This window comes from Peromyscus eremicus, chromosome 1 (genome assembly GCF_949786415.1).
Source record: "Peromyscus eremicus chromosome 1, PerEre_H2_v1, whole genome shotgun sequence".
Classification (NCBI taxonomy): domain Eukaryota; kingdom Metazoa; phylum Chordata; class Mammalia; order Rodentia; family Cricetidae; genus Peromyscus; species Peromyscus eremicus.
In genome coordinates, this window is record NC_081416.1 from 157477183 (window position 1) to 157503742 (window position 26560).

Sequence of the window (26560 nt, forward strand, 5' to 3'; positions counted from 1 at the left end):
TGGTCTATAATTATTGTTAGCTGTTTCAGATGTAACTGAACTCAAAATGAACTGGGGTTTTGTTTTAATTTTGCTATACTGGGGATTGAATTCAGGGTCTTGTGCATGTCAGGCAAGAGCTCTAACCTTGAGCCTTGCTACTGGGGGATTCTAGGCAGGGGTTCTACCACTGAGCCATACCCCAGCCCCTCACTGGTGGATTCTAGGCAGGGGCTCTACCACTGAGCCACACCCCAGCCCCTCACTGGGGGATTCTAGGCAGGGGCTCTACCACTGAGCCACACCCCAGCCCCTCACTGGGGGATTCTTAGCAGGGGCTTTACCATGAAGCTACCTCCACAGCACACTTCTTAATTTTGAAGCTTTTAAAAGTATTGTTTGTTTTGAGTTAAGGTTTCACTACGTAGCTTGGAACTCACTAAGTAGTGAGTGTCAAACTTATAGAGATCCTTCTGCCTCTGCTTCTCAATTGCTAGAATTAAGGATGTGGATCGCCACACAGGTTGGATTTATTTTATTTCTAATTGTGTGTATATGTATGTGTCTATAAGGGTATGTACACATGAGTGCAGGTGCCCATGGGGATCAGAAGAAAACATCAGATTCTCTAGAGCTGGAGGGACGTGATTGTGAGTCACCTGATGTGGGTGCTGGGAACCAAACTCAGGTCCTCAGAGTGTTAGCTGCCATTAGAACTCTGAATCCCCAGGCCATCTCTCCAGCCCCTATACTTTCAGTGGCCCAGGCTGACTTTGAACTTGTGTTTCTCTTGCCTCAGCATCCTGCAGAGCCAGAATGACAGGGGTGGACCACCATGCCCAGCCTTGTGTGTGTGTAACGAACGCCAAGGCTGGCTGTAACCTGCAACCCAGAACCTCACACACGCTAAAGCGCACACCCTTCCACTGAGCGCATCCCTAGGCTCTGAATGGGATTTTAATAGGTCTTTCCTACTTCTAAAATTTTTACTTTTGAAAAGTATAATGATGCTTAAAATAGATTCTCATTGTTCAGATGTCATTTCCAGTGGCTCTGTTCCTTCGGAGAAGTTTCATTCCTATAAAAGGAGCCTTGCTTATCCCAGATGTCAACTTGAATCTTCTTGTCACTCACACACATTCCTTCATGTCTTCCCCTGAAAAGAAACCATGTGTTAGCACCACACAGGGCTCACTGAATGAGCTCAGCAGGACAGGAATGCACAGGGCCATTGGAGCAAGACATACCGTTGCTGTCGGAAATGTGTGTCACAAAGAGTCTCAGACCAGATGTCCTCTCAGCTCAAAGGGTAGAGAGTTAGGTTCCGCAACACCTAAGTCTTCTGCCACCTGCTCATAGAGTCCTCTTGGATCTTCATACTTGACCTCAGGCCAGCGAAGGTCATAGGGGTCCTAACAGGCAAGAAAGTGGAGTCAGAGCCACAGAGAGACGCCCTGTGGGACGTCACTGCAGTTCTGGGGGACACACATCCCTGTGAGCTTCCTTTTAAGCCTGATGGTTTAGCACACTTGCTTGCCATGCACAAGGCCTTCTGGGTAATGCCCCCCCCCCATGCTGCTGAAACCAAAATGAAGCCAGAAACCATTATAAATAAGCCATTGCGGATCATACTTGTGATTCTAGTGTCCTAGAGGCTATTGCTTTTAGTTTGAGGAGAGCCTGGGCTACATAGTGACTTCTAGGTTAGCCTGGGCTACATAACAAGAACCTACCCTACCTCAAAAAAGTTCTCTATCTTTCTATCTGTCTGAAAGTGGAATTTGAGAACAGTCAAGGTGGGGTGAGGGTGGATTCTGTTGAAGCGAGAAGATAAGCAGACAGGAATTCATGAAAATGGTTCCTTATAATCACTTCTCTGTGTGGGTGGGGTCTTCTCTATAACTGAGGTTTAAAGCTGGGTATGGTAGCATCTGCCTATAAATCTTAGCACCCAGGAGTCTGAGGCAGGAAGATTTTGAGTTAAGAGCTACATTGGCCTCTGCATAATGAGATAGATAATAGATAGATGAATAGATAGATAGACAACACAGGGCAAAACAACAATACCCAGTAATAATGATAGTAATAATAATAATAATAATAATAATAATAATAATAATAATAGTAGTAGTAGTAGCTGAGAGCCAGATGTGTTGGCTCAAGCCTGTAATCCCAGTATTTTGAAAGCCACGGCAGGAGAATTGCCATTAGTTCAAGGTCAACCTGGGCTACAGAATGAGAAAGACCTTGCTCAATCAATCAATCAATAGAAACAGATAGATAGATAAATAATAATAAAGTGACTGATAAGAACAACCCTCATGATGTCAGCTATGGCATCTTAGGATGGGTCTCACCTCTATCTCACAGCCCCCAACACATTTCCCCATCAAAATGGAAGACAGTCCAGGGCAGTGACACACAACTGTGATCCCAGCACTCTCTGAAGCTGAGGCAGGGGGATTGCCAGTCTAAGGCCAGTCTTTGATACACAGTGAGACACTGGATTTTTTAAAAAGTATGAAACTGAGATGGATCAGAAAGCAAAGACACTTGCCATCAAGCTGACAACCCATGTTCAACCCTCAGGACTCATGGTGGGAGGAGAGAACCAATCTTTACCAGCTGCCCTCTGACCGGCACACACACATGCACATGCATGCACACATATAATCAATTAAGTGGGGGAAGGTCATAGAGGGTGGCCCTTTTGGGGGTGTGCTCTGTTCTAGGACTCAGGGAAAGGCATGTGTAGTTCAGCAAACCCCGGAGCAGTGCTGGCCACGAGGCAAACACAGCCACCCTCATCTGCATCAAGAGCTGCAGATGGCTGATAATTATAAATTGTCAGGAAAAATCAGAGAATGATAGTATTTGTGCTGTATAAAAATTAATTAGAAAAAAATTAACTAGAAATTACTGAGAGGTGATGACACACGCCTTTAATCCCAGCACTCTGGAGACAGAGGCAGGAGGATCTCTGTGAGTTCAAGGCCAGCCTGGTCTACAGAGTGAGTTCCAGGAAAGGCAGGGCTGTTACACAGAGAAACCCTGTCTCAAAAAACAAACAAACAATAACAACAACAACAAAAACCCAAAACCAAAACAAAATAAACAGCACAAACTAGAATTCAGCTTCGAACACCCAAATATAAATTCTCCTTGAACACAGCCTGGCGTGTTCATCTACGCATGCGCTGTGACTACTTCTACCCTGTGACAGCGGTGAATAGCTTAGAGGAAGGCCATATGTCCCCCAAAGCCGGAGGATTACACCAGCGTTTCCCAGGAACATACAGTCCAGCACCACGGACAGCACTTCAGCAGCTCTGTTATCTGAGCTGGGACTCCAGAATCTCAAATCCATGCCTTGGATTGACATCTTCACCAAGGGAAATCCTCCGCCCAGAAATGATGGGGCATTGGTCGGGCTCAGGGGAGAGAGTCCGTCTTTTTGTTTTGTTTTGGTGGATTTTTTTTTTTTTTTGAGACAGAGTCTTGATATGTAGCCCAGGCTGCCTTTGAACTCCTAGTCCTCTTGAGTGTGGGAAGACGAGCAGGTACCACCATACTCAGTTTGAACGTTAGGCATGTTTCTCATCCCCTTGGCATGATGCAGTGGGTGGGTGGGAGGTGGAAGTGCCTGCCTGTCATTGGTACCTGCCCAGCCACCATCCTCACTCACTCTGGGCTTCTCTACCCTCTCCCATTCTCAGCCCAGCCTATTGAACAGTGCTGGCCTGTAACCTCTGGCCCCATAGATGAACGCCGACCCAGGCTTATCCAAATGGAATAATGTGCTAGATGTGGCGGCTCACACAGGTAATGTGAGCACCTGGGAGATGAAGACAGGGCAAGCAGGAGTTCATCAGCTACATAGTAAGCTCGAGTCCTGTCTGGGTTGTGTAAGTCCTATCTCAAAACAAAATCTCCAAAACCAAATGATCTATTCTATCATGTCTCAGCAGTTGGCTCAACAACCTGCATCTGGCCAAAGGTGGATCAGTGTGTGCCTGCACTCTACATTGGGAACTACTTGGAAAAGAGGCATTCTCTTTCTTTGAAGATTTAAAATCTAACAGGATGGAAAGCGGGCTCTCTACCAGGAAACAGTTAGGGAGAAATTCTGAGTCCTGTTGTGCCCGAAGATGATCCTAGCATGTAGCTTTTCAGCTGAGTGGATCAAAAAATTCTTCCTCAGAGTAGCAAGATGGCTCAGCAGGCGAAGGCACACGTCATGAAAGTCTGGTGGCATGAGTTTGATTCCCCAGAAGCCACACAAAGCTTTCCACAAAACTGTCCTCTGACATTCACATGTACGCCATGCATGCACACATGTCAATAAGTAAACTAGTCTTTAAAAACTCTTTCTCTCGAGGAGCTTAGCCAGTGTGGTGGAGATGCCTAAGGCAACATATCCCTTCCTTCTCCAACAGTGGCAGAACTTTAGACAACAACTCCCAGACTCTGTGGCTAGACGGAGCCTTGGGATCATGTTCCCTTGATCAGAGGAGAGCAGAGGGGCAGGTGACCATTTCTGGGTCTCTCTGGCACCCTCTTTCTCTGTCCTCCTCTAGCTGATGGATCCTCCCATCCCCTTGGTAAACTGACCTATGCCTGCAGACCCCAGCAATGAGTGTGTTAGAAAATGATGGGAATACAGGGAGAGAACTCTGGGTTCTAAATCACCGGGCACAGCAGGACTCCACTTGGGCAGCTATGTGAGAAGAAAGATCTCCTTTTTCACTTGGAGGAGACAGAATCTCACTATGTAGACAAGGCTGGCTTTGAACTCACCCCCTTCCTCCTCCTCTCTGGTATGCGCCACCATTCCTGGGTCAAGGTGTATCATGTAGCTCTTCCTGCCACTGCATCGAGGCTGGGCCTCTTTGTCACAGTGGCGTACCCTAACTGACACACAGTAGGAGGTGGGCTTCCAGCCTAGACAATCTGGTGATGAGAATCTCCTCACCATTTGGACTTCATCATAGAGGGGTCCCCAGACCCCAGGCGGGCCATAGGCTCTCTCCACCTCATCATACAGGTGTCCAGGGAAGGCCATGTCTTCATCTTCAATACCTGTGAAGGCTGGAGTTGGCAGACATTAGGGTTAGGATGGGAAAATATCTCCCTCAAAGGCTCACATGTTGGGGGCTCAAGTCACTGCTAGAGGTCTGGGAGGTTCTGGAAACTTCAGTGGAGGGTGTGGCTAGTTGAACAAAGTAGGTCACTGGGATGTGTCCTTGGGGTGGGGAGTCTCTTGCCTCTGGTCCCCTTCCTGTCTGGCTCACTCTGTTTCCTGTCCACCATGAAATGAGCAGCTGTCCTCGCCACACAAGCTTGTAGCCAAGCAGCCATGGATAGAACCCTCTGAAGTGAGGCAATGGAAATCTGGCTCCCTCAGGACATTCTCTGGGGTCACAGTAATACAGAAGTAACTGGCATGGCTTGGAAGGAAGGCTGTCAGAGGGCCCAGTTCAGATGCCAGGGTACCTGGAACCAGGGAGTCCTGGTGTGGTCACGACTCACCTTGGGGATACGACACCTCTTCCAGTGTGGGGGGAAGCTGGGGGCTGAAGTCCCTCATGGAGTAGTAATGTGGTTCCACTTCCGCTGTGCTAGCCTGTCACACGCACACACATGAACATACACGCACTCACACAAAACCAGTAGACAAGGTCATTTCCCTTGACTTGCTGGTTCCAGGAGATGACAATGATCAGCCTGGAGCTGAGGCTGGAGGCTGCGGGGTGGGGTGGGGTGGGGTGGGGGTGGGGGGCCTCACTCACCACGGAGCTTCTTGTGTCCCGGTCCCCAGTCCACTGACTCTCCTCATACTCGTTCCTGATTCGGTCTTCCTCCGACCTTCCAGGAAGAAAGAGTAGGTGAAAGCTGGTACTGAGCCTGTGCCCCCCCTACCCCCTCACCCCCACTCCCCCACCCCCCGCCGGCACTCCCAAGCTTCTCCTGCTTACCCTGCCTCCGTCTTTTCTGAGACCTCTGAGAGAAACAGGAAAAGGGGTTTCAGAGACTCCGCCCTCCTGGACCTGGGCAGAGCTGTGCTGTGCAGAAGCCCCAGGGTCCCGGTCCTGGGCAGAGCTGTGCCGTGCAGAAGCCCCAGGGTCCCGGACTTGGGCAGACCTGTGCCGTGCAGAAGCCCCAGGGTCCTGGACCTGGGCAGAGCTGTGCCGTGCAGAAGCCCCAGGGTCCCGGTCCTGGGCAGAGCTGTGCCGTGCAGAAGCCCCAGGGTCCCGGACCTGGGCAGACCTGTGCTGTGCAGAAGCCCCAGGGTCCCGGACCTGGGCAGAGCTGTGCTGTGCAGAAGTTCCAGGGTCCCGGTCCTGGGCAGAGCTGTGCCGTGCAGAAGCCCCAGGGTCCCGGTCCTGGGCAGAGCTGTGCCGTGCAGAAGCCCCAGGGTCCTGGACCTGGGCAGAGCTGTGCCGTGCAGAAGCCCCAGGGTCCCGGACCTGGGCAGAGCCGTGCTGTGCAGAAGCCCCAGGGTCCCGGTCCTGGGCAGAGCTGTGCTGTGCAGAAGCCCCAGGGTCCCGGACCTGGGCAGAGCTGTGCTGTGCAGAAGCCCCAGGGTCCCACCCCTCCGGTCTCCAGCAGTGAAGGAGTCTCTCCTTACCCTCAGCCAGGCGCCTCAATCTTCTCCGCCAGAGGAGTCCCCCAACGCAGGAGGCGTTGGAAAGCAAGAGAAGACCACCGACCGCAAACAGCAGGGGCAGCAGGGGCAGCCTCGGGGGTCCTGGGAGCGGGAGACGCCCCTTGGTGAACTCCGACGCCTGCATACAGGCTGGAAGCTGGGTTCTGAGAAAGCCAGGCCCTGACTGTGCCTAAGTCACCTTGAAGATCGGTGCCCCAGCGCACCTCAGGTGTGATGACGCCGTGTAAAGGGTTAACTGAGAGTGGAGGGTCAGGCCTCAGGGTGGGTGGCACCCCCCCACCCCGGCTGGGAACGCCATGGTGTGACCTGAGCTGTGCCCCACCATGGCGCACTGACACCTCCAAAACCGTGAGTCGAAGCAAAGCCTGCCTCCTCATAAGCCCTCCTGTCAGCTGACTGGTCAGGTGCTGGCGAGAGCAGCACAAGGCCAAAGAGGCAAACAGGCCATGACTCCAGCTCCACCCGTTCTTTAAAAAGTGATCTGTTGTAACGTGTGGGAGCATATGCATGAGTACGCATGTGCGGCTGCCCACATGTAGAAGTTGGAGGTCGGTGTTGGGTGTCTTCCTCTATTGCTCTCTGCCTTATTTTTTTAAATATACATATATATACACAATATACACATATGTATATATAACATATACATATCCACACATGTACATATACATACATACACACATATGTATACATACACAAACACATATATGCATATATACATATAGACACACATATGCATATACACATACATACATATATATACATATATCAGTTTATTTATTTCATGTGTTTAAATGTTTTGCCTGCACATATGTATGCAGATCATGTGTGTGTCTTGTACATGTGGAGGTCAGAAGAAGGCATCATATCCCCTAGAACTGGAGTTACAGGTGGTTGTGAGCCACCATGTGGTTGCTGGGAATCAAACCCAGGTCCTCTGGAAGAGCAGCCAGTGATCTTAACCACAGAGCCATCTCTTCAGCTCCCAGTTTAATTTTTACGAAAATTTATTTTTGTTTTATGTGGATGAATATTTTGCCTGTATGTAAGTATGTACACAATGTGTGTACAGTGCCCCCAGGAGACCAGAAGAGGGGGCGGAGCCCCTGGAACTGGAGATATGGAGGGCTGTGAGCCATCATGTGGGTGGTGGGAACTGACCCTGGGTCTGCTGGAAAAAACAGCAAGGGCTTCTACCTGCTGAGCAATCTCTCCAGCCCTAAAGAAAGATTTACTTGAATTTCAAAGTGTGTACATGTGTTCTCTCAAGTGCATGCATGTGCCTGCAGAGGCCAGAAGAGGGCGCTGGATTTTCTGAAGCTGAAGACGCAGGCAGTTGTGAGCCATCTGATGGCCAGTAACTGAATCCTCTGTCTTGTTTTTTGGGGACAGCATCTCACTGAACCTGGAACTGCGGCTAGCCAGGCTGGCTAGCCATCAAGCCTTTGGGGTCCACCCGCCTCTTTCCCAGCCCCAGGTCACAGCTGGACTCAGGTCCTCATGCCTGTATGTGTTTACCCACTGAGCCATCTGCCCAGTCCCTGGACCCTTCTTTCCACCCAAAGGCAGATGGCTTCTTCCTCAAGTCAAACTGTTAGCAGCAGGCCCTCCCTCCACCTCCACAGAGCCCTGTCTGACAGGGATCCCCCTCTACACTGGCTGCATGTTAAGGCATGCCATTTGCCAGTGGGGGGCAGTAGCTATTATGACAGAATTCGAAGCTTGAGCTATCAGAGCTCACCTTTCTTGCTGTTCTTGGAGCCCCTGGCCATCTCCATGTGAGCACTCTAAGGAGCAGTTACCTCCATTGTCCTAACCGTGAGCCAGACGACTGAACACGTATGAGGAGGAAGCCATCTGAGATCAGCCACAGTCTAGTGGCCAGCTGACCATAGAGATGATTTAAATGGGCCCAGGCCAGAACTGTCCCAGCAGACTCAGAGTATCATGGGAAATGTATGTTGCTAAGCATCTCCATGTTTGGGATAGTTTGTTACACAGCTGAAGCTAACTGATACAGCCACCTCACAGTGAGAGCATGGATGTAGCCAGTTCTTTTTGGTGGTTGCTGTTTCTTTTGGGGGTGGAAGTGTCTCGCTATGCAGCCCAGATTGACTTCAAACTTGTGATCCTCATGTCAGCCTCTGGAGTGCAGGGAGTGTAGGCGAGCACTAGCTAGCTGATTGTTTCAGAATTAACACAGGGCTGTGAAGACGGTGCAGAAGTAAGGGCACATGCTGTCCAAGCACGAAGACCAGAGTTTGGATCTCCAGCATCCACACAAACGCTGGCTATGGGGTGTGTGTGTGTGTGTGTGTGTGTGTGTGTGTGTATGTGTGTGTGTGTGTGAGAGAGAGAGCGCGAGCATGTGAGTGTGTGTGCGTGTGCGTGTGCGTGTGTGTGTGTGTATGTGTGTGTGTGTGAGAGAGAGAGAGCATGTGAGTGTGTGTGTGTGTGTGTGTGAGAGAGAGAGAGAGAGAGCGAGCATGTGAGTGTGTGTGTGTGTGTGCGTGTGTGTGTGTGTGTGTGTGAGAGAGCGAGCGAGCATGTGAGTGTGTGTGTGTGTGTGCGTGTGTGTGTGTGTGTATGTGTGTGTGTGAGAGAGAGAGCGAGCATGTGAGTGTGTGTGTGCGTGTGTGTGTGTGTGTGTGAGAGAGAGCGAGCATGTGAGTGTGTGTGTGTGTGCGTGTGTGTGTGTGTGTGTGTGTGAGAGAGAGAGAGAGAGAGCGAGCATGTGAGTGTGTGTGTATGAGAGAGTGCATGTGTGTAAGTGTGTGTGTGAGCATGTGTTGCAGAATGGAGATAGGCTCTCTGGGGTTTGCTAGCAGAGCAGCCTAGCTAAAAAATGTCAGACAGAGGGGGCTGGAGAGATGGCTCAGTGGACCTGAGTTTGATTCCAAGCACCCACATTGCGTGGCTCACAACTGCCTGTTACTCCAGCTCCAGGGAATTCAATGCCCTCTTTTGGCCTTTGTGGGCACCCCCACACACCTGCCGTTTACACACACCTTAAAAAAGTAAATAATAATGGTTATTATATCCTGAGAAAATAAAACAGAGAACTCTAGATTCACAGACAGACCCTGTCTTAGGGAACCAAGGCAGAGAGTGATTGAGGACACCCAAGGTGTTCCTCAGGCCTCTGCATTCACAAAAGAGGACACACACACACACACACACACACACACACACACACACACGGCATTAAATTATGCCGGGCACAATAGCGCATTTTGTAAATCCAGCACTTGGAAGGCCGGGGTCAGAAGATTACTACAAATTATAGCAAGACCTTGTCTCAAAAACAAAAAGAAAAGGGTGGGTCTGAGGATGCACCTCATCGGCAGAGTGCTGATATGGATTGCACAGACGCGGCCCCGGGTGTGATTGCAGAATTGCTCAGGAAAGGAGAAAAGCTATCGCTTCCAGCAAGAAGAGCGGAACGGGACACATGGGGGTCTGCAGGGATTCAGCTAAGTCTTTGGCAGCGGTGACCACAAGGGGGGAGACTGAGTGAAGAGAAGCGGGGAGGAGGGGCCGGGAAGGAGCGCTTGCCTGGAGGCTGCTCTGTGGGCAGCTGGTGGTCTGTGTCTTCAGGAGCCTGGTCCAGGCCTGCGGGTGGAGAGAGATTAAATTAATACCAGGAATCGGATAAGCCTGAAGGAGCCTCCCCGTCTTAAGCTCTTCAACTGACTTAAAAGATCATGGAAATGGCGGGAGGCTTCTTAGGGACATTTCATTTTATTGCCTTTTTTTTTAATTTTAAAGATTTGTTTTTTATGTGTATCAGTGTTGTGCCTATGTGTATGTGTGTGCACCATGTGCATGCCTGGTGCCCAGGTGGTGGTGCTGGAACCGACCCCAGACCCTCTGCAGAGTAACAAGTACTCTTCGGGACTGAGTCAACTCCGCAGCTCTCTCTGTGACGTTTTAAAGACAACGATACATTACAGCAGTTCTGTGCCAATAATAACAATGAGTTATTAATTAGTGTTTTATAGTGTATATGTTCTTTTAATGTGAATTATCAACTTGTTGAATTAATAAAAAGGATGTTGGGGGGATGGCTCAGTGGGTAAAGGCCCTTTTCACTAAGCCTGATGACCTGAGTTCAATCCCTGGATCCACACCGTGGGGAAGAGACCTGACTCCCGCACCTTGTCCCCTGACCTCCACAGCATGCTGTGACATGCTTGCTTGTGTACGTGAATGCACACACAATCGATCATACATACAAAAACACTTAAAATAGCTTAGATATATTTATGCATTTATATGCGGATATGTAAGTAGCAATAACAACGAAAGAAAAAGAGGCCGTGAATTTGGTTGGAGGGAGGAGAGGGAAGGGAGAAATGATGTAATTATATTTTAATTTAAAAATGGGACAGTAGGAGAGACGGATCAGCAGACTCTTCCAGAGGACCCAGGTTCAGTTTCCAGCACCCACGTGGCGGCTCACAACTTTCTGTAACTCCCATTCCAGGGGATCTATCCTTGGCTGGCAGTAGGCACACAGAGTGCCCATACATACAAGCAGGCAAAACACCCACCCAAATAAAATTTTTAGAAATAAAAATAAATAATACTCTAAAAATTAAAAATTAAGAGTGTCTTTAAACAGAAAAAACGAATTTGGGAAAAAAATTTAAGGGTATTCGTCTCTGTTGGAGTTCCACAGCAGAGGTATGAACTATGGAATTGGAGCAAGGGAGGTGAACATAGTTTGTGTTTTAGTATTCAAGGGTAAGGACTGGAATGGAAGGAGTTGGCGGGGTGTGGGGGAGACCAGAAGGAACGCTGGTCGGTGAGAGGAAGACCGAACCCGGGGCGTTCCCGGCAAAGCAAGCCGAAGCAGAGCGCGACGTCTCCTTTACATTCAGGTCATAATTTTGCACTGTCTAAGAGCACAGAAGATGCGTCGCTTCCTCTAATCCTCACAAGAGCGAGAGGAACCTCCTTCCAGAAACCTGGGTGGAGAACTCTGGGAGGAAAGTCTGTTTCTAGCTGGGCCGGTGGCTCATAGGGCAGACCCAGCGCTCACAAGTGAAAAGCCAGCCTGGTCGGCACGGTGCACTTCCAGGCCAGCTTGGGTTGCAGACTGAGATCCTGTCTCAATAATCAAAGAACAAAACACAAATAAAAACTACTTTTAGAAACAGATATTTGCTTAAGGCTACAAAACCAGGAAGTGGTAAGCTTCAGGCTTTTTTAAACCAAGCCGTGTAGACTTAACGCATGCGCTGCAACATCTGTCAGATCTCAATGTTCTCATTGGTCATTTTCTTGTGGTGCTGGGCCCTGACCGAGGCCTCGATTTTTTTTTATTTTTTATTTATTTATTTATTTTTTTGAGACAGAGTTCCTCTGTGAAACAGTCCTGGCTGTCCTGGATCTCGCTCTGTAGACCAGGCTAGCCTTGAACTCACAGAGATCCACCTGGCTCTGCCTCCCACGTGCTAAGATCAAAGGCATGCGCCACCGTGCATTGATTGGTTTTGTGAATTCTCTCCATCTCTGCAAAGAACTGGGTTTCCCTGACTTTTTTTTTTGGCTGTTTCTGCTCATTCCTTTGTCTTCTTCACGATGTCGGATTGGTTTAACTGGGTCTTCTTTAGCCAGTCACCTTTCTGGTTTGCAGTTGTCTGTCTGTCTTTTATATTTACTTACTTATTGATTTTGTGTGGGTGGGGGGCACATGTGGAGGAGAGGACAACTTGTGGGAATCAGTTCTCTCCTTCCACCATGTGAATCCTGGGAATCAAACTCAAGCCATCAGGCTTGGCTGCAAGCACCTTTACTCACTGAGCCATCTCACTGGCCTCCCTTTCTGGTTTTTTTTCAAACTCTAATAGTATAAACTATTTATGCTATGATGTGATAATATGCTATGCTATTTATGTTATACACTGACTCAGCTATATCCTCTTTTTATGTTTTATTTTCACTTAAAACTATTTTCTGCTGAGTGTGGTGGCACACACCTTTAGTCCCAGCACTCAGGAGGCAATGGCAGGTGGATCTCTGTGAGGGCTAGGCCAGCCTGGTCTGCAGAGTAGTTCTGAGTTGCCAGAGATACACAGTTAGACTCTGTTTCAAAAACAAAACAAAAATCCCCCTATTTCCTCATTCCTCAGTCATTACAGATCAGTGGCTAAAAGTTGGTTCCTAAATCACATCCGCCTGAGTTCAAGGCTTATCTCCAGCTCCTCTTAGCTGTGTGACCTTGGCCAACTTTCTTAACTGCTCTGGGCCCCAGCTCTTTCATCTGTGAGTAGGAGAAATAACAGTGTCTACTTTGCTCTACCATCCCCCAAAATGGTTAAAAAAAATAAATAAATAAAACTTTCCCCTGCTCAGGACTGCCTCTTCCCACCTGGAGTAGTGATGGAGACCTGGATCCCTTTGTCAGCCAATCCACTGTCCCCTAGGGCATTGCTGGCCAGCAGCCAGATTCTGTATCGTGTAGAAGGCTTCAGTCCAGTCAGTGTGAAGGTGGTGGCCTGGGGTGGCAGGACATCTACGTAGAGGAATCCTGGGGTCTCCAGGGCCTCGTACCTGCATGGCGAGAACAGTTAGTTCAGCCAAGTGTCTCTCTGCACTGTCTGGCCCACTTCACCTGCCTCGGTGGAGGCCCCACCTGATTTGGAACCGCTGAGGCAGACCCCCATCAAAGCCAGGCTTCCACTCCAGCCCTACCGAGTGAGGGGTCGTGCTTACAACCTTCAGTCCCAGAGGAGGGTCAGGGCGGCCTTGGGAGAGAAGGGAGGGGATTGTTAGGGGGTACAAAAGGGGTCTAGGAGTTTCCTTCCAGAGTCTCCTAAGAATGATTTGGATCAGATGGCTGCTGTGCTCAGTAAGTGCACCTCCATGGGGCTGGGAAGATGCCTCAGTGGTTAACAGCACTGGTTACTCTTCCAGAGGATCAAGGTTTAGTTCCCACACCCACATCCAGCCTCTTCTGGCATGCAAGTGTGCATGTAGACAGAGCACTCATACATTAAAAAAAAACATAAATAAATCTAAAAAAGTTTTTAAATCAGTTGGGCCAGTGAGATGGCCCAGTAGGTAAAGCTGCTTATTATTAAGGTTGGTGACCCAAGTTCCACCCGTGGAACCCTCATGGTGACCGAAGAGGACTGATTCCCACGAGTTGTTCTCACACACATGCACACACAAAAATAAATACATAGAATATAATAAAAAAATTGTTTGAAGCTGGGTGTGGTAACACACCTTAAATCCCAGCACTGGGGAGACAGAGCCAGGCATATCTCTGTGAGTTCAAGGCCAGCCAGGGCCACATAGCTTCCTATGTTTCAAACCACCGAGTAAGGAGGGAAGGAACCGCCGTGGCAAGAACTGCCCTCCCCGAGTACTTCGCTGGAAGCAACACTTGGGGTGTTCAGATTCCGTGTTCAAGGTGAACTTTTTAAAAAGTTTCATTTATTTGAATTCTCTGTGTGTGGGTTGTGTATGCATGTATATCTGTGAGCTGCTTGTGTGCCAGGTACCCGTAGAGTCACAGGTGGTTGTCACTCAGTGTGAAGTTGGAGAGAAGCCAGTGAGGCACACATCTAGTATCTCCACAGTCATTAGAGAGAAAGAGGGGCATTTCCAGGCTAAGGTGTAGCTCAGTGATAAGGAACTTACCCCACATACTCAAGGCCTGGATCTGACATCTTGTGACACCCTCCGCCCCAACTACCACCAAATAAAACAAACCAGCCAGGCCTGGTGACTCTCAGCTGTAATCCTAGCCCTTTGGAGGTAAAGGCAGAAGGATTGCCATTTTGAGGAAGGGTTGACTACGTAGCAAGCCTGAGGTTAATCTGAGTTATATAGCAAGATCTTGTTTCAACAAAGCAAAACTCCATTCTCGTGCATAAACACCTCCCAGAGATCAGAAACACTTCCTGGTTCTGGTCAACCAGGAAATTGGCAAAGAGCAGTGGCCAGCATCCTCCCAGCGGCTCCCACCGTACTGATGCTGACGAGCTGGATGTTGGTGTGGTCGGAACCGAGGGCGTTGGTGGCTGTGCATGTGAAGAGGGCGTAGTCCTGGCTGCGGACACATTAGCAATCGTCAAGAGGCTGCTGTGGACAACACCTTGGTGGTACTTGTGCTCTGTGTACCTGAAGAGAGGGTGTGGCGGGGCTCAGAAGAAAAACCAGGGCTGGGCGACCGGAGCTGGGGTAACGCTTGGCCATACCCAGGTTCACCTGGGATCTTGGAGATCCAGAGGGACCCCATTTTTGGTCCAAGTGAAGTCAACGTTGGGGACACCTCGGGCCCGGCAGTGGAGGGTCGCTGAGCTGGTGCTGTCCCCAGCCGCAGCCACTTTGGTTAGGGGAGTTGGGCGATCCACCTGGGGGGCAACTAGGACAGGTTGAACGGTCAATATGGGGAGTGCGGAAGGCAGCGTGAGAGAGCGTGGGTTATGGGCAGACCTTGAAGGTACCCACATCTCACAACAAGACGGACAAGCCCTCTTGCTGCTGGTGCCACCCCATTGTCCACAATGCACTGGTAAGCACCAGCCTGTGACAGTTTGGCCTGGTGAATCCGCAGACGCCCAGTGGATCCCTTTGACATCTTCTCCATGTCATCGAGGCTCAGATCCTCCTCATCTTCCCCCTGGCATCCCAAGACACAGGAGCTTGTCCCAGTCTGTCCTCAGGTCCTCCCCCAAACTGTATCCACCAGCAGCTTCACTCTCCAACTACAGTCCCCCTGCACCAAGTCAATGAGATGGGGATGTTTCTCGTCACCCACATGACCATTGATCTAGTCCGTCCATTCATCCACCAGTCCAGCCAATCATCCATCCACACATTTGTCTAAACACTCATCACGCTTGGGACCCTCTGCAGACAGGGTGCAGCTTAGTGCAAAAGCATTTGCTTGGCATGCTCAAAGCCCTGGATTCAGTCTCAAGCACTAAAAGATAAACTGACTGTGCTGCACGTGGTGATTTACCTGCACTTGGGAGAGAGAGGCAAGAGAATCCCAAGTTCAGAGGCAACCCGGGCTACATAGCAAGTTCTAGGACAGCCTAGACTACATATCGAGACCCTCTCTCAAATATATATGTCCTAGAATGGTAGCTCAGGCCTGTCATCCTAGCACTTAAAGATTGGAGGCAGAAAGGTCAGGAGCAATTCAATTCTTTGAGGACAGCCTCAGCTACATAGCATGCTTGAGGCCAACATGGGTTACATCACCAGTGGTTCTCAATCTGTGGGTCCTCACGTTTCACACGGGTCACATATCACCCTGCATATCAGATATTTACATTACGATTCATAACAGTAACAAAATGACAGTTATGAAGTAGCAAGGGAATGATTTTATGGTTGGAGGTCACCACAGCATGAGGAACAGTACTAAAGGGCCATGGCATTAGGAAGGTTGATCAAACCTCGTCTCAAAAACAATGGGCCTTGAAGACAACTCAGTGGGTAAAGACACCCGGGCTGAGCATAATCATGTGAATTGCTTCCTGGGACCCAGTTGTTAGGAGACAACTGATTCTCACACTTATCTTCTGACCTTCACACACATACTATAGCACACATGCACTATACATACACACAATAAATAAATTTAGAACAGCAACAACAAAATGTACAAACAAAAACCAAAATCTGCCTACCCATTCATTTATCTTTCCATCCACTCAGTTCAACAAACCATTTGCTTTTTTTCTTTTACAATTTCAAACATTCTTTATTTTTAATTGTGGGTATGTATGTATGTGTGTGAGCAAGGGCACATGTGTGCAGCAGTGGGCACGTGAATTACTTCTGAGGATCAGTTTCCTCTGTCTGCCATGGGGTCATGCTTGCAGAGCTTACGCCACCTCATCCGCCCTGTGTGCCTGTTTGCCGTCCTTCCAGGCACCAAGCTATCCACCTCGCAGCGCTCATTCATGACATTTTTCACTCGTCTGTGTCCACATTCATAAATACGTGCACCTGCTTACTTATACATACCCCGCCCCACTGACGTTTCTCTCAGTGAAGCTATCATTCTTCTAGACTTATTCCCACTCACCTCCTTTCTAACTGTACTTATCCACTCTTTAGTCTCGATCAAGCATGGGAGCACTCATCCTCCTATCCATCCATTCTTTCACTCACTTTTGTTCATCTATGCACCCACTTACACACACACACACACACACACACACACGCACACACACTCAACAAAACCAGCTCTTGAAAGATATCCTAACCAGCATAGTCCCATATGGCTTCACCCTCGTGGCATCCACTCCCAAGGCACTCATACCAAGAGGCTCCGTCTTCCTAGTCCCACCTCCGCCCACCAAAGGCGAGGTACTTACCAGTCTCTCCCAGCTGAACATCTCTGGGAGGATGGGATTGGCATCAACGGTGCAGACGATGTCCACGGAACCCCCAACGTTTACCTCAGTGGGGTCCTGGAGGGCACGGATGGTGGGAGCATCTAGTGGGAGACACGGGCTTGGAGAAGGCGCTTAGGCCCTGACAGGAGGGGGCGGGGCTCCAGGAGGAGGGGGTCTTAGAAGAGTGGCATGGAGGTGGATCCGATTTACCCTTGATGGAGGGGGATTCTCCGAGCGGTGAGGCGATCCTCACCCTCGTTGTACTCTGTATTATTAGAGTCTGGTGGTGTGTGTGTGTGTGTGTGTGTGTGTGTGGTGGGGTTGGGGGTGTACCAGAACAGTGTTGGAGTGGGGTTCAAGAGAACTTGGTTTTCTGGATGGAGGAGATCCCAAGTAAGGAACCCCCTCTCTATGTAGATTCCACCTGAGGTCTCCCTAGCCGTCAAAGCAAGAGGTTTCCGCAGGGGAGGGCCCTAGGGAGGGTAGTTATCCCTGGTTGGGCGGGCCTTTCACGAGGAGGAGGAGGAGACTCCAGGATGAGCAAGGCCCCTTGAGTGGGCGTGACTTCTACAGTAAAACTAGCTCCTCCCCAAACCCTCTCTTCCAGGGTTTCTGAGGGAGCTCACAATGCACGTCCAGCTTCACCAGCGCCTCGGCGGTGCCCTCTGAATTCTGGCAGTGAAGCTGATAGATGCCACCATCAGCTCGGGTCACATTCCACAGCTGCAGAGCTCCGCCAGACAGGATGCGATGCCGGGGACCGCCAGCTGGGGAAGGCCAGCGTAAGGAGCCTGGAAGGCTCGCCGGTCCCCCTGAATCTGCACCCTTCTCCAGGTCCAGCCCCCACCTGGGCTGAGGCGGTAGCCCCGGAAGGTCCAGTTGAAAGCCTCCGGGGCGGGGTTAGCAGACACGGACACGGGCAGCAGCGCCTGGCCTTGCTCCACGGCCGTCACTGCCAGCACTTGCTCCCCCAGGAACTCTGGAGGGTCTTCAGAGGGGGCGCCCCAGGAAGTCAGAGTGTTGGTAAAGTTGGGTTCCAGAGAGAGTTAAGGCGTGAGTTCAGGGTTAAAGGTAGGGTCGTGGCTAGGACTAAGGTAGTGGACAGGGTAAGTGTTATAGCTGAGATCTGAGACTAGGCTGGGGATAGAAGCTAAAACCTGGCGAGACGGCTCAGCGGGAAAGGGAGGTTACTGAAAGACCCGAGGGCCTGAGTTCAATACCCGGGAACTCCGTGGATGGAGGCGAGAACCAGCTAGCTTAAGTTCCTCCACCCCCTCGCCATTGCACGGGCAATCGGGAACACACACAGAGCAATCAAATAAAATTTAAAACAAAACAAAAACAAAAGCAAAAACAAACAAAACCCAAGCATGCCTTTAATCCCAGCACTTGGGGGCAGAGACAGACGAATCTCTGTGAGTCCCAGGCCAGCCAGATCTACACAGTGAGGCCCTGTCTCAAAAGCAACAAACAAACAAACAAAAAACCACACACAAAAAAATCAAACCAAATCAACCAACCAACCAACCAAACAACAACAAAACAGCAAAAATGTGCAGAGCCACATGGTAGTTCAAGCCTGCAATCCCAGTACTCCTGAGGCAGAGGCAGAGGCGAGTTCATGGCCTTCCTGTTCCAGGTCAGCCAGGACTACATAGTAAGAAGTTTAAAAATTGACAAGTGAAGATCCAGTTTTGCAAAAAAAGGATGGAGAGCGTGGGTTGGAGCTGGTACCAGCCTGAGGTCAGAATGAAGGCTAGGAAAGCTAGACTCTGGCTAGCGGTAAGACTCTCGCGGCAGTTTGCAAGGTATCCGGGCGGGAGGGGCGGTGCCGGGCCTGCGCACTTACACAGAACGTTGAGGCTGTAGAAGGAGCTCACAGTTTCGTGAAGTGCGGCGCTGTGAGCCCGACAGGTCACCCGGTGCCCGTGGTCTCTGGATGATATGCGAAGGAAAACACTCCTGGATGCAGCGGAGCCTTTGAACGGGGCGCTCTGGGGTGGTGCGGCCACGTCTTCCAGCCTGTGCAAGTTTTGCAAGTCGGGTGAGGACCCGGCTGGTTCAGAGATGAGAACAAGGTCCTTGGACAGTAGCTTAAGGAACAGAGGGGGCAGGTTGGGAGGGTGAGGGGACGGAACCCAGACGGGGACGTCCTGTAAGCTCACCTCTCTCCCTCCTTGTCCCAAGACAAGTTGACTGGGGGGTTGCTGCTGATGCTGACACAGGTCAGGTTCAAGGCATCGCCCGGGCGCAGAGCGGATGAGTTGGCCAGGATGGTCAGGTTGGTTGGGGGGACTTAGTGGATTAGAGATTCAGAGGTTGAGGAGCCAGGGCTACAAGTCTACACCGCTCCCTCCGCAACACTCCCCACGCGCCCGGCCTATGTGCTCACACTGCACCACCAACTGCCTGTACGCGCTGAGCTGACCCGCCTTGCATGAGAACTTGGCTTGATTGTCTGAGGGTCCTATGACCAGCACCAGCTCACGGGAGAACGTGCTGCCAGACTTCTCCAGACTGCCCAGCTGCACACGCCGGGGCTCCTGGGGCTGCCGAGGCTCGCTGCTCACCGTGCGTGAGTCCTGAGGACCCAAACAGGGTGGGTGGCCAGCCCAGACAGGGCCTTTGTGTGATAAAGGCTCCCTCAAGAGCCAGCACCCCACTACCTTAAAGGAGTGAGGACTGGAATTGAGTACCTCCAGTCCTAGTCTCTCCTGCCCGCCTTGATGGTTTGGGGACCCTGATGCCTGTTGTGCACCCTCCCACCCCCGACCTCACCAGCCCTCTGCCTGCTACAAGGCCCCACACCCCCAAACCCATAAATGTGGTATTTACAGAACACTGCGAGCCAGGAAACTCCCTTGAAATTCCCAGACCCAGTACAGGAGTCTTTCACTTTTCTTTGCCTCTGTTGTTTTTTGCCTTGGTTTACTTGAGACAGATCTCGTGTAGCCAAGGTTGACCTCCAAGGTAGCTGAGGATGACCTTGCACTCCCTATCCTCCTCCGGCCTTCACCTCCCAAGTGCTAGGATAACAAGTGAGCCACCTCACCCTGACAGTTTTTTCTTAAACAGCGCTTGGCCTGGAGAGATGGCTCAGCAGTTAAGAACACTGGCTGCTCTCCAGAGGACCTGGGTTCAATTCCCATCACCCATATGGCAGCTTACAACCAGTTCCAGTGGATCTGAGCCCTCTTCTGACCAGGCATGAATGTGGTTTACAGACATATATGCAGGCAAAATACTCATTAAAAGTAATAAATAAAACTTAAAACTTTCAGAAACTCTCCACTCTCTGACCTTTTCCCTAATTCCAATATTACCCTTTAGATCCCCCACCCCTCCCTCCTTCTCTCTCTCTCTCTCTCTCTCTCTCTCTCTCTCTCTCTGTCATTGCTCTCTCTCTTCCCTTCTTCCTTATTTTCTTTAATATTAATTTTAATATGAGTGAATTTTCTTTAATATGAATGGAATTATAATTGCTTTATCTCTAGAATTTTAATTCAAAATTCCTTCTTTCGTCTTGGAATTATTTTTCCAGATTTTCTGGAATGTCCTTGGGGTTTAATTAATTCTCATGGCATTTGTGTCTTTTCAGAATCTCTAGCATTTTCCAAGAAATGTGGGTTTCTCCATGTTCCGAGGGAGTGGAGGGGACAAGAGTATCAAATGTGTAGGGCTGGGTAAGGGTGGTGGCGCACGCCTTTAATCCAGCCAGAGGCAGGCGGATCTTTGTGAGTTTGAGGCCAGCCTGGTCTACATAGTGAGTTCTAGGCTAGCCAGGGCTACATAATATCTTGTCTTAGGAAAGAAAATAGGGGCTAAGGAGATAACTCAGTCAGTAAAGTGTGTGTGCTTGCTCTTGCACACACCTGCAGTTCGTGCTATACCTGCACACACACACACACACACACACACACACACACACACACACGAGCAAAAGAAAAAAAGAAAAACAGAAAAAAAGACAAGAAGGAAGGGAAGAAGGGAGGAAGGAAGGGGGGACTCTTGCTTGGAACCTACCTTAAGCCAGGTGAGGGAAGGGTCTGGATTGCCTCCGATGGCCAAACACACCAGCCTTACCCGAGTCCCAGTCCGGATGTACTGCCCCTCTGGGGGTCCCTCAATCCACAGCTTCTGGGCAGGGTCTAGTGAGAGATGGGGAAAGAGAAGACATTTTTGTCTGGGCTGGGGCCTCAGGGTGACATCTGTGAAGCCTGCGGACTCTCTGGGCTCTAGGCAAAGGCTCACATTTCACGTTCAAGGTGAGTGATTTCTTGAAGGTGTCCTTGCTAAAGGCATCGCTGAAGGCTTCACATGTGAGGGACAAGCCATTGTCTTCCCTCCGCACCAAGAGTGTCAGATTGGACATAGAGATGTGGCCACCATGCAGGCCCTAGCAAGGAGCGAACTTCAGATTTAGGGACTGAGAAGCCCCCACCCATGGTAGCAGAGGCCCGGGTCCAGCAGACCCCAAAGCATTCCCACCCTCCTCCACGAGACCCAGGAGTTGGGGCCTCAGTCTGGGCTCTTCAGGGTCCAGGGCCTCAAGGGATGCCAAAGCATCGTCTTCCACATCCTCACATCCATGACTGTCTCATCAGTGGGCAGCAGCTGCCGTCCACCCAGCCACCATCGCAGCAGGACCCGGGGGCGACTGGACTTGGTAAGGCAGCAGAGAGTCACATTCTTGTTCTCAGACTGCGATGCAGATCCCAGGATGGTGATGGCGCTCGGGGGAACTGAATGACAGAGTACAAGGAGAGATGGGAGTGCAGGCCGGGGTCTTCACAGACCAACCCAGACAGATGGGGTGGGGCCTGACGACCAGGTCTTTGGCATCAGATAGGCCTGCCATGAAGGCACAGAGGGTTCTCTGGTTATGAACTGAGGTGGAGAGCTGGACTCACAGGTGACCTGCAGTGTGATGCTTCGCTCCTGGGTCCCTGCAGATACGCTGTTGTAGGACAGACAGCTGAGCCGAGCTCCATGGTCTTCAGGGCGCACAGTCATCACCAGCACACTGTGGGCCACTGCCTGGGCATGCTCTGTGCCCCAAGCTATGGACACTGGTTCACCATTCTGGACACAGAAGCAAGCCTAGTTGTCTCAGTACCAGTTCCTGGTCCCCGTCCTTTCTCCATCCCTCATGTCAGCCTCCACCCTCACCTTCAGCCACTGCAGGGTAGCAGGAGGATTTCCACCTCGGGCCAGGCAGGGCAGCTCCAGGTTCTGCCCTGCCTGGACATGGCCCTCATCCAAACCTGGCCAATTAATGACAGGAGGTCCTGGGGGAACTGGAGAGCAGAGACCACTCAGTGGGCCTGGGAAGCCCATCTATTCTCTCTGGGTCCCTTAACCTGCTTTTAATTTCCTCTTGTGGGCAAGGGAGATGGAGCAGGAGGTAAGGATACTTGCCAACGCGCCCAAGGACCTGACTTCAGTTCCTGGAACCTACATGATGGAAGGAGAGAACTAACTCCTGAAAGATGTTCTCTGACTTCTCCACTTGACATGTGTATACACATACACACACACACACACACACACACACACACACACACACACACGTGTGCCCATGCACAATAATGACAACAATAGTAATAAAATCTTAAATTTCTCCTGACTGTCTGCTTTTGTTTCCAGTGCTGGGTTTGGGATCTGGGTCCTTGCATATCCGGGGCCGGATTCTTCCATTGAGCTGCACTGCCCAGCCCTCAGCAGCCCGGGCTGGCCTTAATACTCCTTAAGCTTTTCACATCCCAGGTGCTGGGATTATAGGCACATGACACCATGGCTAGTGACAATGCCTGAACTTTCTGCCATTCTTGGATCCCCCGTGCTCCCAAATCCTCCTGGGATGCCCATCCTCCACGCCCACAACTCCGCCCTCCCTTCACTTGCACAGAATATTCATGGTGAATGAAGCCTTGATGGGAGCGTCCAAAGCTGGGCTGGACCCCTCACAGACGAGTAACTGCCCATTATCCGAGCTCTGGGGTGTCACCCTGGAAACAGAGGTTCCTGGAATCAGAGTCAACGCCTGAAAATTTAGGGAGCCAGGATACAGAGGAGGGCATCCCAAATCCCCGCATTTATCCAAGTCTGCATACTGATTTATTCTAAGATCCGGACTCCCCTGGGAGAGATTTGGAGGTTCAACAATGAGAATAGGAGTGCCCAAGGTCTTCACCTGGCCTAAATGTTTTTGCTCAATACCTACAAACTGAGGTTACCATCAAGAAGTTTTGGGAGTCAGGGTGAAGCATTGGGTCCCAGGTATTCCTACAACTTGTTTCCATACTTGCATCATTGGGTCCTGGAACTCGTGTGGGATAACCTGGAGGTCAGGGTACAGGGAGAAAACCTCAGCTTGCACACCTGACTTCAGCCTCTGTGATGAAGAGCTTCTCCTCAGACCCATCGTTCACATTATAGGAGACGTCCAGCACAGTTTGTCCACCTTGGGGTAACAAGAAAGCTGAGTTGAGAGATGCTGGGTTCTTCTCCAAGGCAGATCCAGCAGCATGCCCTGGAAGTCCTCAGGGAGGACACAGCACCCCCTCCCCCATATTGGCTTTGGAGGACAAGAAGCTGGGGTGCAAGTTCTGTCCTCCCACACACTCAGGACCCCCTGAGTTCTAGGGTTCTCAGGGCTGCATCATGGGCCTCTCTTCCTCCTCACCCCCACCCCATCTGCAACGTCTTACTCCTGCATGGCCATTGGCACAGCTCACCTGAGTGCTGACACACTCTCTCTACCCCAGGTCAGCAGTCTTGCATTCTCCTGGGTGTCTTCCCACAGTATCCCTTTCTTATCCCGCACATCCATGTTGGCCTCATTACCTGGGACGGTACTCAGGGATGACATATTTTGGGGGCCCCTAGGAACACCTCCTTCCCACCCATACTCACTCTGGATGAAGGTGATGTCAGGTGCTGGTTTGGCATCCCCAGACACACAGGTGACCACATACTCCTGCCCAGCTACCCAGGTGACTGTGCTTCCTGCCTCAGGCGTCAACTGAAGCACTTTGGGGGGGACTGGAGAAAGGGTTTGGGTTAGCCACTGCTAAGAGGTATATGTGAAGGTTTTGGGCAAGAGTTCAGGAAATGAGACCACCCAGGGCCCAAGGTGGAGGGTCACAGGAGCTTGGGCTTCTGGGTAGGAGGGAAGAAAAGGGCCCTAAAGGGGAGTCTCCCACCCATACCTAGGATGGAGAGGATTACTTTGGGAGACACGAACTCGGGGCTCATCTCTGAGCGGCTAACTTGACATTCATACTCTGCGTCGTCACTGAGGTCACAGGCTTCAATAAGCAGGTGGAATTCCCCTGGAGATGGAGCCCCGAAGGTCAGGGCCACAGCCTCGGCTGGTGGCTCAAGATCTCAGGCTCTGATCTCTCACCTTTAGCAGGATCTCCTTCCAGGCTGTACCTTGGGAAGCCTGGGATCCTGGGGTTTGGACCCAGAAGGAGCCCGTCCTTAGCCCACTGCACCACACTGCCAGGGGCTCTGACCCCACACGGCAGCTTAACCGTTGTCCCTTCCACTGCAGTCAGGTTTTCAGACAGAGTCCAAAAGCCCCGAGGAACGGAGGCAGGGACTGATGACTGGGCCAGGCCTGGGGACACAGAGGATTGACACTAAGAGACAAAGGTGACACTTGAGGGCCACATGGCAATACAAGGTCAGCCTTCCACTCACCTGTGGTCAGCAGTCCCACGAGCAGCAGGGGAGTCAAGCTGGAAGTCCTGTGTATTAGGTTCACCCCAGGGCCTCTGACGGTGACTTCCTCAGTGCCCATCGCCAGCCACTTGGCTTGTTGTCTTGTCTGAGTCTCTCTCTGTGTTCCCTGCTTCTCTCTCTGTCTCTCTCTGTCTCTGTCTCTCTCCCTAGACTCCCATCTTCGTCTCTGACTGTCCTGGACTTTCTGTCTCAGAATCTCCTTTCTGCCCTAAGCTTGCCCTGTTAAAGGTTCTTTCTCTGAGTTCCAACCCCAAGCACTCAAAAATGCATCATTTCTCTCTCTTTTTCTCCTCTGACAGTCTCTGTTTCTCTTTATCTATTACTATCTCCCTCTCACCCACTCACAGGCACTCAAGCAGAATTGGCTGCTCATTGCTACCTGGGGTCCAGCGAGCTCATGAACCCAGAAAGCCGAAGCAATCAGTCACAGCATGGAGCCCCAGAGCCCCAGAGCCGTTTCTTGGACCCAGTGTGAATGCACCCTGCCGCTTCCCCCAAGTCCTTCCTGAGTCTGCCCAGCCAAGCAATGAAATCCCCTGTCAGCACATGCCAGCAACATTCTTTGGTGCCTCCCGAGCTCCAGTGACCCCAAGGCCTTGCCTGGGAGAGCGAGTATGACCAGAGCCACCTCCCAGCTCAGGATGGGGGGCAGATCTGGGCCTGTGTGGGTGGGAAGGACACCCCCACCCCCGACGCCGCAGCCATCCCAGACTGTGGCAAGTCCCTTCTTTCCCTCGGTGACAACCACGGGACTGTGGGAGAGAGGAAGCCAACTGTGTGTATGTGGGTGTGAGAGTGTGGGGGTTCCAGGGACGGTGAGGGTGGATTTCCATCTATGAACATTTTTGGAATGTCTGGTACTGGGACAGCTGGTAGGACTGTGTCCACAGACCGCGGTGTGTGCAAATCTGGTGAGCTGGACACAGTTAAACACAGAGTGGGGGTCTCTGGGAGCTGGAACATCTGAGTCCCAAGGCTGTGTGAGGGTCCTGTTCTAACTCCATCCCTCCTTTCTCTGTGTGTCTCTCCAGCCAAGGTGATTTATCTTCTTATTCTTCTCCGTCTCTTTGATTCCCTCTCCTCCTCCTCCCCCTCCTCCTCTCTCTTCTCCCTCTCCTCATTTCTGTCACTTTTACTGCCCTCCCCCACTGTCACTCAGTAACAGGAACTCAATATATACAGTGTGCAGTCAGCCTTTCTCTGTGCCTTTCTTATGCAGTTCCCTGGCTCTAGGCCTGATTCTGATCCTTGAATTTTAGAACCATATGTTGGCTGGCCTGCCTTCCCAACCCGGGTGCACAGCTGCATCCGCCAGGGATAAGCCCCTTCTGCCTGCTTATCTCCTGAAGGAATTGCAACTGTTCCACTCCCCCACCCCTACCCCTACAAACCTCCTACCCCACCACGGCTCCCCCCGCCCCCCGCAGCTATCTACCAAGGCTGAGCCCTCTGGTCTTGCTCTCCCACCCATCCCCATTATTGATTCATTACTCTCCTTCCTCATTCCCTTCTCTAACCCCTCAACACCTCCTGGGAGACGACTGCACACAGACCTAATCGAGGAAGGGTCTGCCACGGGGCCTTTACCAGATGGTACCCTTGGAGGCCAAGGTGTAGAGCTGTCAGTTGCTGGAACCTTTAATTAGTACACACCTTCTACACTCAACCTTGGCTGTTTTCCTTCTCCGAACGCTCTGGGGACTCCAGGCTCTCCATTTTTCCATGCCGGTGGCCCCAGAGTGCCAGGAAAGGGAAGTTATATCAGGTGTCTGGAAAAACAACCTCATCACCTGACTTC

At 51.0% G+C, this 26560-nt stretch overlaps 1 protein-coding gene across 1 annotated transcript; it reads right to left on the bottom strand.

Annotated features, from left to right (window-relative positions):
* Positions 1 to 520: 520 nt before the first annotated feature.
* Positions 521 to 24998, bottom strand: Nphs1 (NPHS1 adhesion molecule, nephrin). Its single transcript, XM_059275151.1, is given in 31 exon segments — positions 521 to 1135; positions 1227 to 1391; positions 4952 to 5067; positions 5509 to 5602; positions 5769 to 5844; positions 5955 to 5979; positions 6608 to 6727; positions 10199 to 10255; positions 13020 to 13201; positions 13284 to 13395; positions 14629 to 14709; positions 14712 to 14779; positions 14867 to 15023; positions 15110 to 15281; positions 16993 to 17114; positions 17640 to 17780; positions 17861 to 18001; positions 18863 to 19035; positions 19179 to 19308; positions 19406 to 19595; positions 21037 to 21161; positions 21265 to 21409; positions 21598 to 21755; positions 21924 to 22095; positions 22183 to 22310; positions 22918 to 23021; positions 23395 to 23476; positions 23929 to 24057; positions 24225 to 24347; positions 24422 to 24637; positions 24721 to 24998. Coding segments are annotated over 30 exon segments (3771 nt in total). The 5' UTR covers positions 24821 to 24998; the 3' UTR covers positions 521 to 1135; positions 1227 to 1259.
* Positions 24999 to 26560: the final 1562 nt, after the last annotated feature.